This window comes from Oryx dammah, unplaced genomic scaffold (genome assembly GCF_014754425.2).
Source record: "Oryx dammah isolate SB20612 unplaced genomic scaffold, SCBI_Odam_1.1 HiC_scaffold_11164, whole genome shotgun sequence".
In the NCBI taxonomy this organism is placed as follows: domain Eukaryota; kingdom Metazoa; phylum Chordata; class Mammalia; order Artiodactyla; family Bovidae; genus Oryx; species Oryx dammah.
Genome location: NW_024080557.1, coordinates 5,881,061 through 5,895,837, shown reverse-complemented (window position 1 = coordinate 5,895,837; position 14,777 = coordinate 5,881,061). Strand labels below are relative to the sequence as shown.

The 14,777-nt window shown below is 40.5% G+C and overlaps 1 protein-coding gene across 1 annotated transcript in view; it reads right to left on the bottom strand.

Moving 5' to 3' along the window:
- The window catches only part of LOC120860715 (zinc transporter 8-like), a 39,709-nt gene that overhangs the window by 17,062 nt on the left and 7,870 nt on the right, over positions 1-14,777 (bottom strand). Inside the window, exons 2-3 of the mRNA XM_040236462.1 lie at positions 12,352-12,551; positions 414-560 (exon numbers count right to left, since the gene is read on the bottom strand). Coding sequence (XP_040092396.1) covers positions 414-560; positions 12,352-12,551 — 347 coding nt within the window. The remainder of the gene's footprint in view (positions 1-413; positions 561-12,351; positions 12,552-14,777) is intronic.

Here is a 14,777-nt window from a genome sequence, read left to right as displayed (position 1 = left end):
CAACTCTCTGGGCTCTCTGTGCTTGATTTTGCAAAATGTCAGAAGCTTCACCCCGCCCTCTCTCCCAGATGCCAAGTCATTTAATGAATAGCATCATGGCTGTTACCACACACTGAGATTCTCGGGCTGAGGTGGCTGCTAAAAGGACACAGGTGCTCCTGTTGTCCCATCAGAGTAGAGGTAGCCGCCATGAATCTGGCTCTTAGTGGAATTAGCACTGAGAGTACACATTCCCACATACACGTCTATTTCACTCTGTGCACCAGAGATGTGCCTCTAAGGGATTTTCAAACGAAGCTTCGCTTCAGCCCTTCCATTTTCATCCTTGATTGGACTCTGCTGCATTACTCTGCCTCACCGTGATGCTCACTCATTACTCCGCCTCACTGAGATGCTCAGTTGATGAACTATACCTGCTCGGCGCCATCCAAAAGTTAGCTGCTTGGAGGGGGGCTTTGATGACAGCCACAAGGAGAAGAGACTGAGCGGGAAACTGGTCAGGTCAACTAAGAGATGGGCAGCATCCGTGATGACAGCAAGACTCCCAGCAATGTGCCCACCTAGGGGATACAGAATAGGAAAGGGGGTTAGGGCCCCACAGTGCCACCAGATCGTATGTGTACCAACCACAGTTTGGTGAAAACGCCTCAGACTCACAGAACTGAAGACGAGAAAGGGTCTTAACTTGGATATAATCTACATCGTTTTGACAAGTAAGGAAACTGAGATTGAGAGAGTGAGTAAAATTTGAACATGTAGAAATGAATTGCACAAGAGAGGCCATTCCTGGGAGAGCTAAGGTACAGAGATTAGAAAGTGGGGCCCATTTGAAGAACATTCCAGTTAGATTAGAGCATAAGGGTTCAAAAGGGAAGTATAATAGGATGACAATGGAGAGGTGCAGGCTGGATTGAAAGGGTCTCCAGACTGAGGACCTGGACTTTGTCTGTAAACCAGATGACACAGTCTGGCCCACTGATGTGCTATTGTTTGATGTGTAATTTTATAGTCTTCACTTCTTCTGCTCCATTAGTTTATCTTAACCACCTGGGCTTGAAATGAATATTGGGGAGGTGTAAGAAGAAAGGACAGGCACCTCGCAATGAGATCCTTTTTAAAAATGTTTATTCTATATTGGAACATAGTTGATTTACAATGTTGTGTTAATTTCAGGTGGACAGCAAAATGTCTTCATTGTTCATACACATATGCCTATTCTTTTTCAGATTCTTTTCCCATATAGATTATTATGGAATATTGAGTAGAGTTCCCTGTGCCATACAGTAGGTCCTTATTGATCATCTAGCCTATATATAGTAGTGTGTTTATGTTAATCCCAAACTCCTAATTTATCTCCCCGCTACCTTCCCCTGGCTTCCCTGGTGGCTCAGACAGTAAAGCGTCTGCCTGCAACAGAAGAGACCCAGGTTCAATCCCTGGGTCAGGAAAATCCCCTGGAGAAGGAAAGGGCAACTCACTCTAGTATTCTTGCCTGGAAAATCCCATGGACAGAGGAGTTTGGTAGGCTACAGCCCATGGCGTCTCAAGGAATCAGACACGACTGAGCAACTAACACATACACCTTCCCCCTTGGTAGCCGTAAGTTTATTTTCTGTGTCTGCAAGACTGTTTCTGTTTTGTAAATAGGTTCATTTGTATCATGTTTTTAGATTCCATGCATAAATAATATCATATGATATTTCACTTTCTCAGACTTACTTCACTTGGCATGATCATCTTGAATGCAGCAACAATCCAGTAACGCATAGGAAGGGAACCCAGACCATAGGAGACCTGCCTTGTTGTCTATTTGGTTTGTTCCTGCAGTTCCATTTAGTTCTCCATTGAGAAAAGACCTCCAACCTCTAAAACAGAAGTCAAAGAGCAGCTTTGTGTTTTCTCAAACAGGGCTTGTTGCTTGAGTGCAATAACCTTTACTGCTCTTGTTCCATCTTCCCAGCAAAGCGCTTCTGCTGATGGATTAGTCCTCCCAGAAGCTGTTTTTACCTTGTGTATTGCAAAGTGATGGAGTCTGTCAGTCATCAGCCCCTCCATCATCAGACTCACCTTGTCTCAACTAATGATTTTTAAAAATTACATATAAGGTTCATAATTGCAGTAATCCCCACAGATTGCTGGCTCTGGCTGTAATTATTAACTGGTTTGTCAAAGTTTAATGGTCTGAAACAAAATCATCTTCGAGCTTGTTACTGAGCTGTCAGGGCAAAAATCAGAATGATTCATTAGCCAAAAAGCAACATTTTGCTAACAAATCAGTTGTCCTTCCAATTATCCTCTAATGTTGCTCTGTCTGCCAAACTTGGGCCTGATAATAAAGCTGTGTTAATAATGCATTATTTCTTCCCAGAGGAATGACTACATGCAGATAAGCACCATGCCACAGTCTTAGCAATGAATGATGGTGATGATTCTGTATGCTGGGCTAAAATCGTAGCTTCAGTCAAGGAAATGACATCTTATAGGAGTTCTTCCACAGACTCAACCGAGTCAGGAGGCACCTGGAAAGAAAAAGGACTTACTTTGGAAGAAGTATGTTTGTATGGAGACCCGGGAACTGAGAACAATTTTACAACCATCTGAGGTTCTTATAAGAACAATCCAGAAAACTATGGGCCTTCATGCTGAATCTTATGGAGGAAATTTTTAAGAGGTCATCTTGGCTGAACTGGCATTTGCTTCTGAAAGCGTAGGGATATTATTGACAATTAATTGAATCAGCCTGGATGTATGGAGCCCTTATGGTGCACAGTGCAGGGGTAGGATGTACAAAGATAAATAAAGTGAAACGAAGCACAGGCCCTCTCTGCAGCGATCTCATCATTTGATGCTCACTGTCCAGAAGACAGGTGACATGAGCAAAGGGATCAGAAAGCCACTGTCACTGGGAGCCCTGAAGAACTTTCCACAGAAGGGATGAGTAAGAATTAACTAGAAAGGAAGTGTTTTTCAGGAAGAGATAAGAGCAGGAACAAAAACAGAGAGTAATGAAAGAACAGGGCCTACTTGAAAAGTAAAAGCGGTGAACCTTTGCCAACAAAGGTCCGTATGGTCAAAGCTATGGTTTTTCCAGTAGTCATGTACAGATGTGAGAATTGGACCATGATTAAGGCTAAGTGCTGAAGAATTGATGCTTTCCAATTGTCCAGGAGAAGACTCTTGAGAGGTCCCTTGAGAGATTCCAAGGAGATCAAACCAGTCAATCTTAAAGGAAATCACCCCGAATATTCATTGGAAGGACTGGTGCTGAAACTGAAGCTCCAGTACTTTGGCCACCTGATGCAAAGAGTTGACTCATTGGAAAAGACCCTGATGGTGGGAAAGATTGAAGGCAAAGGGAGAAGTGGGTGGCAGAGGATAAAATGGTTGGATAGCATTACTGACTCAATGGACATGAATTTCAGCACACTCCAGGAGATAGTGGAGGACAGAGGAGCCAGGCATGCTGCAGTCTATGTGGTCGCAAAGAGTCAGACATGACCTAGCAGCTAAACAACAGGAAGAGTGGAGTGTTGGAGGAATAATGGGCAACGAGACAGGAAGGGTGGCTTGGGCCCTTTGTAAGGTGTCACACGAGACACTAAAGGACTTGAATGATATCCCGTGGGAGAGAGGGATCTTTTTATGATTTTGAGGCAAGGTTATGGCATGCTCAGGTCTGTGTTTAAGCAGGAGATCTTTGCCAGTGATAGGAAGGATGACTCGGAGCCGGGAGAAGCTGGAAGTTAAGACACAGCAGGAATAGCCAAAGAGAACTGCAACACAGGCATGAAGCGAGGCAGCAATAGTCATATTCCTGGAGTACTTGACACAATGTAGGGAGTGAGGCAGTGAGATACTTACCATCTTCCCCAGCCTGATGCCAGCTCTGTATTCCTGCCCAGCAAGCTAGTGCTTCCTCCATCCTTGCTTAACTCTTAACAGTCCTACCTCAGGATGTCTTTTCCTGGCCACTCTCGTTTTCTTGCAGAAATGGCCATACTTGAGCTTACTTTGGCCACCTCATGCGTTTGGCCACCCCATGCGAAGAGTTGACTCATTGGAAAAGACTGATGCTGGGAGGGATTGGGGGCAGGAGAAGAAGGGGACAACAGAGGATGAGATGGCTGGATGGCATCACTGACTCGATGGACGTGAGTCTGAGTGAACTCCGGGAGTTGGTGATGGACAGGGAGGCCTGGCATGCTGCGATTCATGGGGTCGCAGTCAGACATGACTGAGCAACTGAACTGAACTGAACTGAACTGAGCTTACTTCTGTGGATTCTCTGTGTCTGTATGTCTGTCTTCTTAAATACAGGTGCATATTTACATATGCAATATAATTCTGCTTAATGGCCTTTCTACAATTAGGACCTTTCACCAGCAATCAGAAAGTATTCCAATTCAGTAGGTTCAGAGGCCCATTCACAGTGGACACACTGATTCTTGTGGCCTCCTTTAATTCCTTCTTCCTCTCTTCTCTGTACCCTGTGGCCAGTTCTTTCTTTAAACACAGCTTTATGACCTTGTTCTCTCCTGTTTTAAATGTCAGTTACTCCCCAAGGCCTACAGAATAAATCCAGATTCCTCAGCCAGGCTACTCAGCCTTCTGGAACCCTCAACCACCATTCTAGTTTCATTCTCCACTAATCATGTTGTACCCCGTACTACTGCCTCAGGTTCTCTCAGTTGTTAAGTCATAAACACCCAATGCAAACTGCTTTAAACAGCAAAGTGATCATTTATTGGCTCAAATAACAGAATAAATCTGGGTGGGATTGGATCAGGTACAGCCTAATCGTAAGGTTCAAAAAATCTTGTTGGGGCTCTGCTCTGGCTCCGATTATTGCTTTTTATTTTTCTGCTGAAGGCAAACTTTCTCCCCTTCAGCAAAAAAAAAAAAAAGTGGGTCTCTGAGTTTATATCATTTCAGCATAGTATTTTAAAGGAGAACAAGAGAGCTTTTCCCCAAATCTCTTTGTATAAAGACCCAGAGACCCCAATTTATCCAGCTTGGCATCTCACATCCCACTGTGCCTGTGAACTTGAAGTGCTGGGGCCAGAAGGACCAGAGCTGCCACCAGGACAATAAGTATGAGAAAACCTTATTGGACAGGTAATGCCAGTCTGCTGCAAACAGGGGCACTGAAATATAGCTACACATCAGAATCACTTGACTTGCTTTGTAAGCACAGAGATTTCTTGTCCTGATGCTGACCTAACCACTCAAAATCTTTCCAGGTGAAACTGGTATTTATGATCTCCTGGGCCACATGCAAGCCCCTGAATGTGAAATCCCCTTCTCATCTCCCTCTTTGCCACCTTTCAATTCCTATTCATCCTTCAAGGCCTTGTTCATACCCATATCCTGCAGGAGGACCTTCCAGATTCCCAAAAGTCATCTGATAACACTACTTGCTTTCTCTGACTTGGTCAGAAAAGGTTTTAGAAAGGCGGTGAGCTGTGAGTTGGGATCTTGAATGATGGTCAGGGTTTTGACGAGTAGAGAGAATGAGAGCGCTTTTCCATATAAATCAAAAGGTATAAGCAAAGGTTACAGAGACCTTAAAGTGCAATGCTTATTTTGCATAGAATGAATAAATAGCTGAAACAGAAGAAACGTCATATAGGGAACTAATAAATGTAGAAGACTGATAGTTTGGCAGCCAGATAGTGGAATAAAGTAGAATTTTTCACTTTGTCCAGGATGCCAGAGTTTTCCAATGTACTGATCTCTTTTCACTTGGGGCAGCCAAGTAGAGCTTAACACAGAGAAAGCCCCTGAGTCAGCCTCTTTCTGCTGCAAGGATACCTGTCAGTTTATCTCTGTGCTCAGGAAAATTTCCTGTGTTTGCCGTGATGGGGAAAAGGTTGTGAAGGACTGAAATGGCAAAGGTGAGCCACTGGAGAATTTTGAAGACAGAATTAATACAAAGAGAGCAATGTTTTAGGAAAATTAGCTCAATATCAATACAATTCAAATTCCAAATGATTTTCTGTCAGTAGCCATTGAATTCCTTTACTGACAACATCACTTTCTTCTGACTCTAAAGCCAGATTTGAACTCATACACTAATGATTAGAAATGAAAAGGAAAGGAAGAGATTGATTTGCTTTCTCAAAGTGAGTAGCTTCTCATTTCCCCTCCAAAAATATGTCATTTTAGACACAAAGTGACAGGGCATGGAAAGGTACAAAGAGGAAACTGAGTTTTGTGAATGAGAGACCATCTCATTCCAGAATATTAATTAGACATCACCCGGGGAGAGTATGTGTCTGTTCTCAACATCCACATGATTTCAGGGCAAAGCAATAGAAGAAATTAGTGGAGAAAACAAGGCAGTTTATGCATCCTGAGAGGTGTGTTCACATGGGGGTGGTGTGTGTGTGTGTGTTCAGTCGCCAAGTCATGTCCAACTCTTTGCAATCCCATGGACTGTGGTACGCCAGGCTTCCCTGGTTGCTTAGATGGTATGGGGTGGGATGGGACCGGTACTTTATCTTTAAGGCTATGAATTTCCAGAATATCACTTTTTCATATCATGTTTCAAATGGATTCTGTTTTTTAGATTTTCCGTTTTGTTGATCTCTTATACAAGCAACTGAAAATTATGACAATCTCATGAATTTCCTTAATAAAAAAAGAATACCTCTCTAGTATAGATATCAATGGATTTCCAGAGGGAACTTTCCAGATTGGAGCTGCTAAAAGTAACTTCTTGGCAGCTCTATCAGGTTATTAAGTCATTCATTCAAAAGACTTACCCTGGCTCTAGAAATTATATGGCATTAATTTTTTTAATTTGACTAGAAGGTTATTTACCAACTCTGGATTCATCTTGTATTTGATTAAGGGCCTAGGCTCTCTTCCCTGAAGCTGGGAAAGATTGAGGGCAGAAGGAGAAGAGGGCATCAGAGGATGAGATGGCTGGATAGCATCACCAATGCAATGGACATAAACTTGGGCAAACTTTGGGGGATGGCATGCTGCAGTCCATGGAGTCGCAAAGAGTTAGACACAACTGGGTGACTGAACAACAACAACAAGCTCTCCTCAAGTTTTCTAGTTTTCAAAAGCTATGAAAGTCTATGTGTATAGGTCAGAAGACTCAGTAGCTTGAAGAAACAAATTAATTCTGATTGCTTGCTATTGTAGTACAAAAAAAAATAGCTTAGCAAATTCTCCTTTAGTCTTAGATTATTATTAATTTAGCACCCATTTGGGGTAATAAAGAGAAAATGAAGCCAAAATATCACTAAGAGAATGTAACAAGTAATAGTGGTAAGAGTGGTATTGAAAAATGAAACTGTTAGTTGCTCAGTCATGTCTAACTCCTTGTGACTACCTGGACTGTAGCCTGCAGGCTCTTCTGTCCATGGAATTCTCCAAGCAAGAATTCTGGAGTGGGTAGCCATTCACTGCTCCAGGGGATCTTGCCAACCCAGGGATCAAATCCAGGGATCAACCCCAGGTCTCCCACATTGCAGGCAGATTCTTTACCATCTAACCCACCAGAGAAGCCCCAAACGTACTAGTAGCTTATGGCAAAAACCATATACGTGGTTTATAACGTTATTTTAAATTATTTTGGTAAAAAAATTATAAATAACATAGCATACCCAAACCTTTAGATTGTTAACTATACATAGCTTTGTTATTAATAAAAAAGGATACAAATATATTAAATAGGAATATAACTTAAGATATTAAAAGATGCAATAAGACTAAAGCTCTGACAAAAGAAACATAGAGGAAGTAAAAATATTTTTAAAGCCAAGGATTGTGAATTAGAAAACAGAAGGAAAATTAAAATAATATATTCAATAAAAATATTTACCAATAAAATAAATAGACACCTGCTATATGCAGGTCAGGAAGCAACAGTTAGAACTGGACATGGAACAACAGACTGGTTCCAAACAGGAAAAGGACTACGTCAAGGCTGTATATTGTCACCCTGCTTATTTAACTTCTATGCAGAGTACATCATGAGAAACGCTGGGCTGGAAGAAGCACAAGCTGGAATCAAGATTGCCGGGAGAAATATCAATAACCTCAGATATGCAGAAGACACCACCCTTATGGCAGAAAGTAAAGAGGAACTAAAAAGCTTCTTGATGAAAGTGAAAGAGGAGAGTGAAAAAGTTGGCTTAAAGCTCAACATTCAGAAAACAATGATCATGGCATCTGGTCCCATCACTTCATGGGAAATAGCTGGGGAAACAGTGGAAACAGTGTCAGACTTTATTTGGGGGGGCTCCAAAATCACTGCAGATGGTGATTGCAGCCATGAAATTAAAAGACGCTTACTCCTTGGAAGGAAAGTTATGACCAACCTAGATAGCATATTGAAAAGTAGAGACATTACTTTGCCAACAAAGGTCCATCTAGTCAAGGCTATGGTTTTTCCAGTATGTGTATGGATGTGAGAGTTGGACTGTGAAGAAAGCTGAGTGCTGAAGAATTGATGCTTTTGAACTGTGGTGTTGTAGAAGACTCTTGAGAGTCCCTTGGACTGCAAGGAGATCCAATCAGTCCATCCTAAAGGAGATCAGTCCTGGGTGTTGTTTGGAAGGACTGATGCTAAAGCTGAAACTCCAGTACTTTGGCCACCTCATGCGAAGAGTTGACTCATTGGAAAAGACTCTGATGCTGGGAGGGATTGGGGGCAGGAGGAGAAGGGGATGACAGAGGATGGGATGGCTGGATGGCATCACCGACTCGATGGACGTGAGTTTGAGTGAACTCTGGGAGTTGGTGATGGACAGGGAGGCCTGGCGTGCTGTGATTCATGAGGTCACAAAGAGTCGGACACGACTAAGCGACTGAACTGAACTGAAGTTAAAATTAAGGAAAAGAAGTAAAAATATATAGACAGTATTAAAATGAGAAAGGAACTGGATTAAAGAGAATACCAATATGAGACTATCATGTTCCATTGTAATAATAAATTTTACAATTTCTGAGATGAATTAATTTAGGGATTTATAAATAACCAAAATTTACTCAAGAAGTAGAAATTTTTAATATGTCCGTGAATGAGAAAGAAGCTAAAATATATCAAAAGACTGTATCCAAGAATGTCTCTGAAGTTAGAAAATTTATTAGGGAGTTCTTAAAAAAGAAAGAATAATTTCAATGCCATATAAACTTTTAGCTTTTTTATATAAAAAGGAAATTATTGAAACTAAATTTTTCATTTCAATATGCATAATTCAGATTCAAAAACCTAGAAAAGTAGTTCCAAACAGAAAGCTATAGTTAAATTTCAATGACGAAAAAAGGTATAAAAATCCTAACAAAAATATCAGTGACTCAGATTGAGCAATGCATTGAAAGGATGGTCCTCCAAGTCAAGTTCAGAGGCACCATATGGAACACTAAGAACATAAGCTATGGAATTCAAACTGCCTGCCACTGATAGGTATGTTACTAAAGTCAATACTTTACTCTTTGTGCTTCAGATTTATGGTCTATAAACTGCAATTTATAATAGGACCTATCTCTCAGGAATGTCATCAAGGTTAAGTAAGGTAATTTCATGGAAAGCACTCATCACCGCTCCCAGCACATAGTAAGCATAAATAGATATTAGCTGTTTTCATCATAATGTCAGAAATGCATGGTGATCTCTTAATATAATGCACATCGACAATAGGCCAAACGTTTTAAAACAGAAAGAACTTAAAAGGTTTTTGATAAAAGGCAATACTCATCCTTGATTATTTGTTAACCATTAAAAAACTAGGAGGACAAGAAGAATACTTTGTTAACATAATAAAAATACTTAACCCCTCAGGAAATATTTCACTTAACAGTTAAATAGTTGAACATATGTGTTGATTTAACATATTATTTAACATGATAAAAATATGAAACATACAGAAGAGAAATAACTATTGAAAGCAAGGAGAAATGAACATTTTTGCACAAAAGAGGGTTATCTCTTGGGATGGGGAGGAGGGATGACAGGAACAAGGAAAATTAACTGAGATACATTTAGAATGGCAATAGTTCAAATACATTATTGAATTCAAAGTGAATATACAAAATGAAAACTTTCCAAAATACAATAAGTAACGAGCTATGAAGCAGGATGTGAGAAAAGGGAGACCCCACTCACCTCTGGAAAGAATAAACCACACACAAAAAAATACTATAAACCTAGCAAGAAATAGATTGTCCATGTCTTTAAACAAGCAAGCTAAAACCACAGAACCTTGAAGAGAGATGTAGAGTATTGGGGTAAATGGGGAAACATACCATATTCCCAGAAGGAAAAACTGAGTATTTTAAGAAGATTTGTGTTCCCAAATTAATTCATATACAGTGAAATCATGATTAAATTTTGAAGGAAGCTGAACAAAATTATTTTCATGTTCAATTAGAATAATAAACAGGAATGAAGAGCTTTATATATTTTTTTCTATTAAAGGATAATGAGGGAAGAACAACAGACATTACAACATGTAAATCTACATTAATATGTTAACTGCCGACAGATAGCAACGCAGGTCAATAAAACACCTCAGAACCTAACTCTATTAAGTTCAAGAGGGAGGTGATATATGTCTACTTATGGCTGCTTCACGTTGTTGTACAGCAGAAACCAACACATTGTACAGCAATTATCCTCCAACTAACAATAAATTTTTAAAAAAGAAAAAAATAATATGGAGAAAAATCAATGGAGGAAATAATGAACTATTCCATAAATGATGCTGAAATCTTTGTTAGCTCATTAGAAAGGGAATTTTCAATCCTGAGAGCATATATAATTTCATATTGATTTAAAATTAAATGTGAATAATTGAACAACACAGTGATATTTATCTTCTCAGTAGATAGGAAAGGCTTGCTGCTGCTGCTGCTAAGTTGCTTCAGTTGTGTCCGACTCTGTGCGACCCCATAGATGGCAGCCCACCAGGCTCCTGTGTCCCTGGGATTCTCCAGGCAAGCACAGTGGAGTGGGTTGCCATTTCCTTCTCTAATGCACGAAAGTGAAAAGTGAAAGTGAAGTCGCTCAGTCATGTCTGACTCCTAGCAACCCCATGGACTGCAGCCTACCAGGCTCCTCCGTCTAAACACTAAAATAGTGGAAGACTACTATAATAAAATAAATCAGCTCAAAATGAAATGTTTGATAGAATTACCCATATAAAATTTGAAACTTCTCCAAGTCAAACCAAAAATTATACCAAAATTTTAAAAAAGTAAATGACAAATTAGAATAGTGCTTATAACAAGTGTAATAGAAGTTTAATATCCTAATATATAAAGAGCTCCTAGAGATCAATATAGAGAATTACAAATTATCTGACAAAATACAGATCACTAATACATTAGCTTAGGGAAATAGAGATCACTAATAAACATGCAAATAATATTAACAGTAACAATTAAAGGAAAGAAAGTTGAAAGTTAAGTCACTCAGTCGTGTCCAACTCTTTGCAACCCCATGGACTATAGCCCACCAGGCTCCTCCATCCATGGGATTCTCCAGGCAAGAATACTGGAGTGGGTTGTCATTTCCTTCTCCAGGGGATCTTCCTGACCCAGGGATTGAACCCAGGTCTCCCACATTAGAGGCAGACGCTTTAACCCCTGAGGCACCAGGGAAGCCAGGTTACAATTAAAGGAATGCATATTAAAATAAAGCATATTCATCTATACATTAGCAAAGATTTTTTAAAGATTGAAATAAATTCTAGTAATGATTTGGAGAGAGTCATTCTGCAAAGGTGGCAGACCCAGGAATTGTTTCAAGCTTTCTAGATAGCAGTTTGACAATGTGCACAAAGAAGTAATAAAAATATTCATATTCTTCAAGCAACAATTTCCACTTTCAGGACTCTCTTTGAAGGGATAAACCAGAAAAGCAGGCAGAGTTTTATTCAAGATTTTTCACTGCATCATTGTCCATAAGCAGGAAAAAAAACTCTCTAAATTTCTAACAATGGAGAGATGGTTATGAAAATCACAAGAGCATATTATAGAATATTGTTCAGACATAGAAATGTTTTTTGAAGAGTATTTGATGGCATGGCAAAAAAGCATTCAGCATGCTCTCAGTTATATTTTAAAAAGTTGTGACCTATGAATAGAAAATATACTGTACAAAAATACTCCATAATGTTATTGGAGATTATCATTCGATTATGGGATTTTGATGAATATTATTTTGCTTCCTTCTATTTTCCAACTTATCTACAATGAGCATATTGTTACTTTAAGTGTACAGAAAATATTCAGTCTCTTTTTAAAAGAAGCACTTTAGACAACCCTCCTGTAATGACGCAGGGGTTTCGTTTGTTTGCTTGTTTAATCGGGGACATTTTGAGAAATGCTCACCTACGACCTCTGCAATCATAAAAACTAAGCATATTCCTGAAGGAGCGCAGAGCTTCCACTTGGCACAGATTTGCCCCTGCGCACTGTCCTCTGTGGCCTTGCAGTTATGGTGGCAGTGATGGATGACTCCTGACTCCAGCTCCTCTGGCTTTTCTCCAGGACACTGATCTTTATTCAAGGGTTTCTGCTGGAGTTCCATGCTGTGGAGGAGTTTGACAGAAGCAAGAAATGAACATGGTTGCTAACAGACTTCTCACTTACAGCCCTACCCATTCTCAGAACAGCTATGAGGACATTTGCTGACTAGCTCGGAACTTAGAATTCACAGCTCCTTCCAGATGAAACATCCAGTGTAAGGAACAAGCAAGAGATTCTCTTCTGAATTCTGTTTCAAGGAAGTTTTGTTTTTATATAAGCAAACTCATATTTAGCCAATACTACCCCTGATTAGAGCTTCTCAGGTGACTCAGTGGTAAAAGAATGTGTTTGCAATGCAGGAAACACAGGCAGACGCAAGTTTGATCCCCGGCTAAGGAAGATCCCCTGGAGGAGAGCGTGGCAACCCACTCCAGTATTCTTGCCTGGAGAATCCTATGGACAGTGGAGCCTGGTGGGCTACAGTCCATAGGATCACAAAGAGGCAGGCACGACTGAAGCAACGAAGCACGCACACACACCCATAGCTCTAATTAAGAGATAGCAAAGGAGGAACTTCCCTGGTGGTCCAGTGGTTGAGAATCTGCCTAACAATGCAGGGCACACAGATTTAATCCCTGGTCCAGGAATATTCCACGTGCAGTGGGGCATCTAAGCTTGCAAGCCACAACTACTGAGCCCAAGCACCCTAAAGCCCAGGCTCCGCAACAAGAGAACCCACTGCAACAATAGAAGCCACCACAATGAAGAAAAATTTAAAAAGCCTACACACCTGCAACAAAGGGTAGCCCCCGATCGCTGCAACTAGAGAAAGCTTGCACACAGCAAGGAAGACCCAGTGCAGCCAAAGATAAATTCATTTTTTAAAAGAGATCAAAAAAAAAGGAGAAAGGAAGCAAATACATTTTGATTCATTTCCTTCCCAGCTACTTCACTGAAAAGATTTTGGGCACTGCTATAAATTTAGAAAGGGGCAGTGATGAGATTATTATTATTATTAATGAGTAATGTGTGTATGAGCCAGCCTGGTGATGGAAATACTGTGGCGTGCCATCACTGTCTTTCTTCCCAACAGTCACATTGTTAATAGGTTATAGCACTTTTCCCTGCTGAGTCCATATGGACCCTTAACACAGCTTTGTAGAAATCTCTACCACCTATCAAAGCTGTAATGAGAGTTTGTTGTTCTTTAGCAGCTAAGTCATGTCAGACTCCTTTGCAACCCCATGGACTGTAGCCCACCAGGCTCCTCTCTCCATGGGATTTCCCAGGCAAGAATACTGGAGTGGTTTTCCATTTCTTCTCCAGGGGATCTTCCCAACCCAGGTATCAAACTCACATCTCCTGCATTTGACAAGCAGATTCTTTACCACTGAGCCACTAGGGAAGCCCAATGAGAGTTAAATCTACTTGTACTTCCCAAAAGAGGCAGTGCATTTTTGTTCTGTTCAAGTATAAAGAATTCATAGAAATATGGAGTCATTTATAGAAATATAGAATTTCACAGATGCAAGGATTGTAGATGACATTAATCCAGTGCCACATAGAGGAGCCTGTCGGTTACAGTCTATGCGGGTCACAAAAGATCAGACACAACTGAACAGCTGAAAAACAAACAACACAGTTTCTTATGGAAGTAATTAAGATTCAGAGACTTTAATAATTTCCTGAGGTCAGATAGCTGAGAAATGGCAGAGCTGGGACTCCAAGCTCAGTCTTGTTTTCACCCTGCCCATGCTTAAAACCAAAGTTTACCTCCACAGTGATCTCAAACTACTCAGGCTTATGATTTTACTAAACTTATTAGAAGACATTAATAAGAATCTTAGAAGAACTTGCATTCATGGCTTTTAAAGGCACAAAGATAGAAATAAATTATTTTCCTCCACTTGAAGAGTTACTTCATTGGTCTTATCACCATCCAGAAAAAGATCTGATGGTTTTGGCTTAAATGATATTTATAATTATAATTCTCAGTTCAGTTCAGTTCGGTTCAGTCACTCAATCATGTCCCACTCTTTGCGACCCTATGAACTGCAGCACGCCAGGCCTCCCTGTCCATCACAAACCCCCAGAGTTCACTCAAACTCATGTCCGTAGAGTCAGTGATGCCATCCAGCCATCTCATCCTCTGTCATCCCCTTCTCCTCCTGCCCCCAATCCCTCCCAGCATCAGAGTCTTTTCTAATGAGTCAACTCTTCCCATGAGGTGGCCAAAGTATTGGAGTTTCAGCTTTAGCATCAGTCCGTACAAAGAACATCCAGGACTG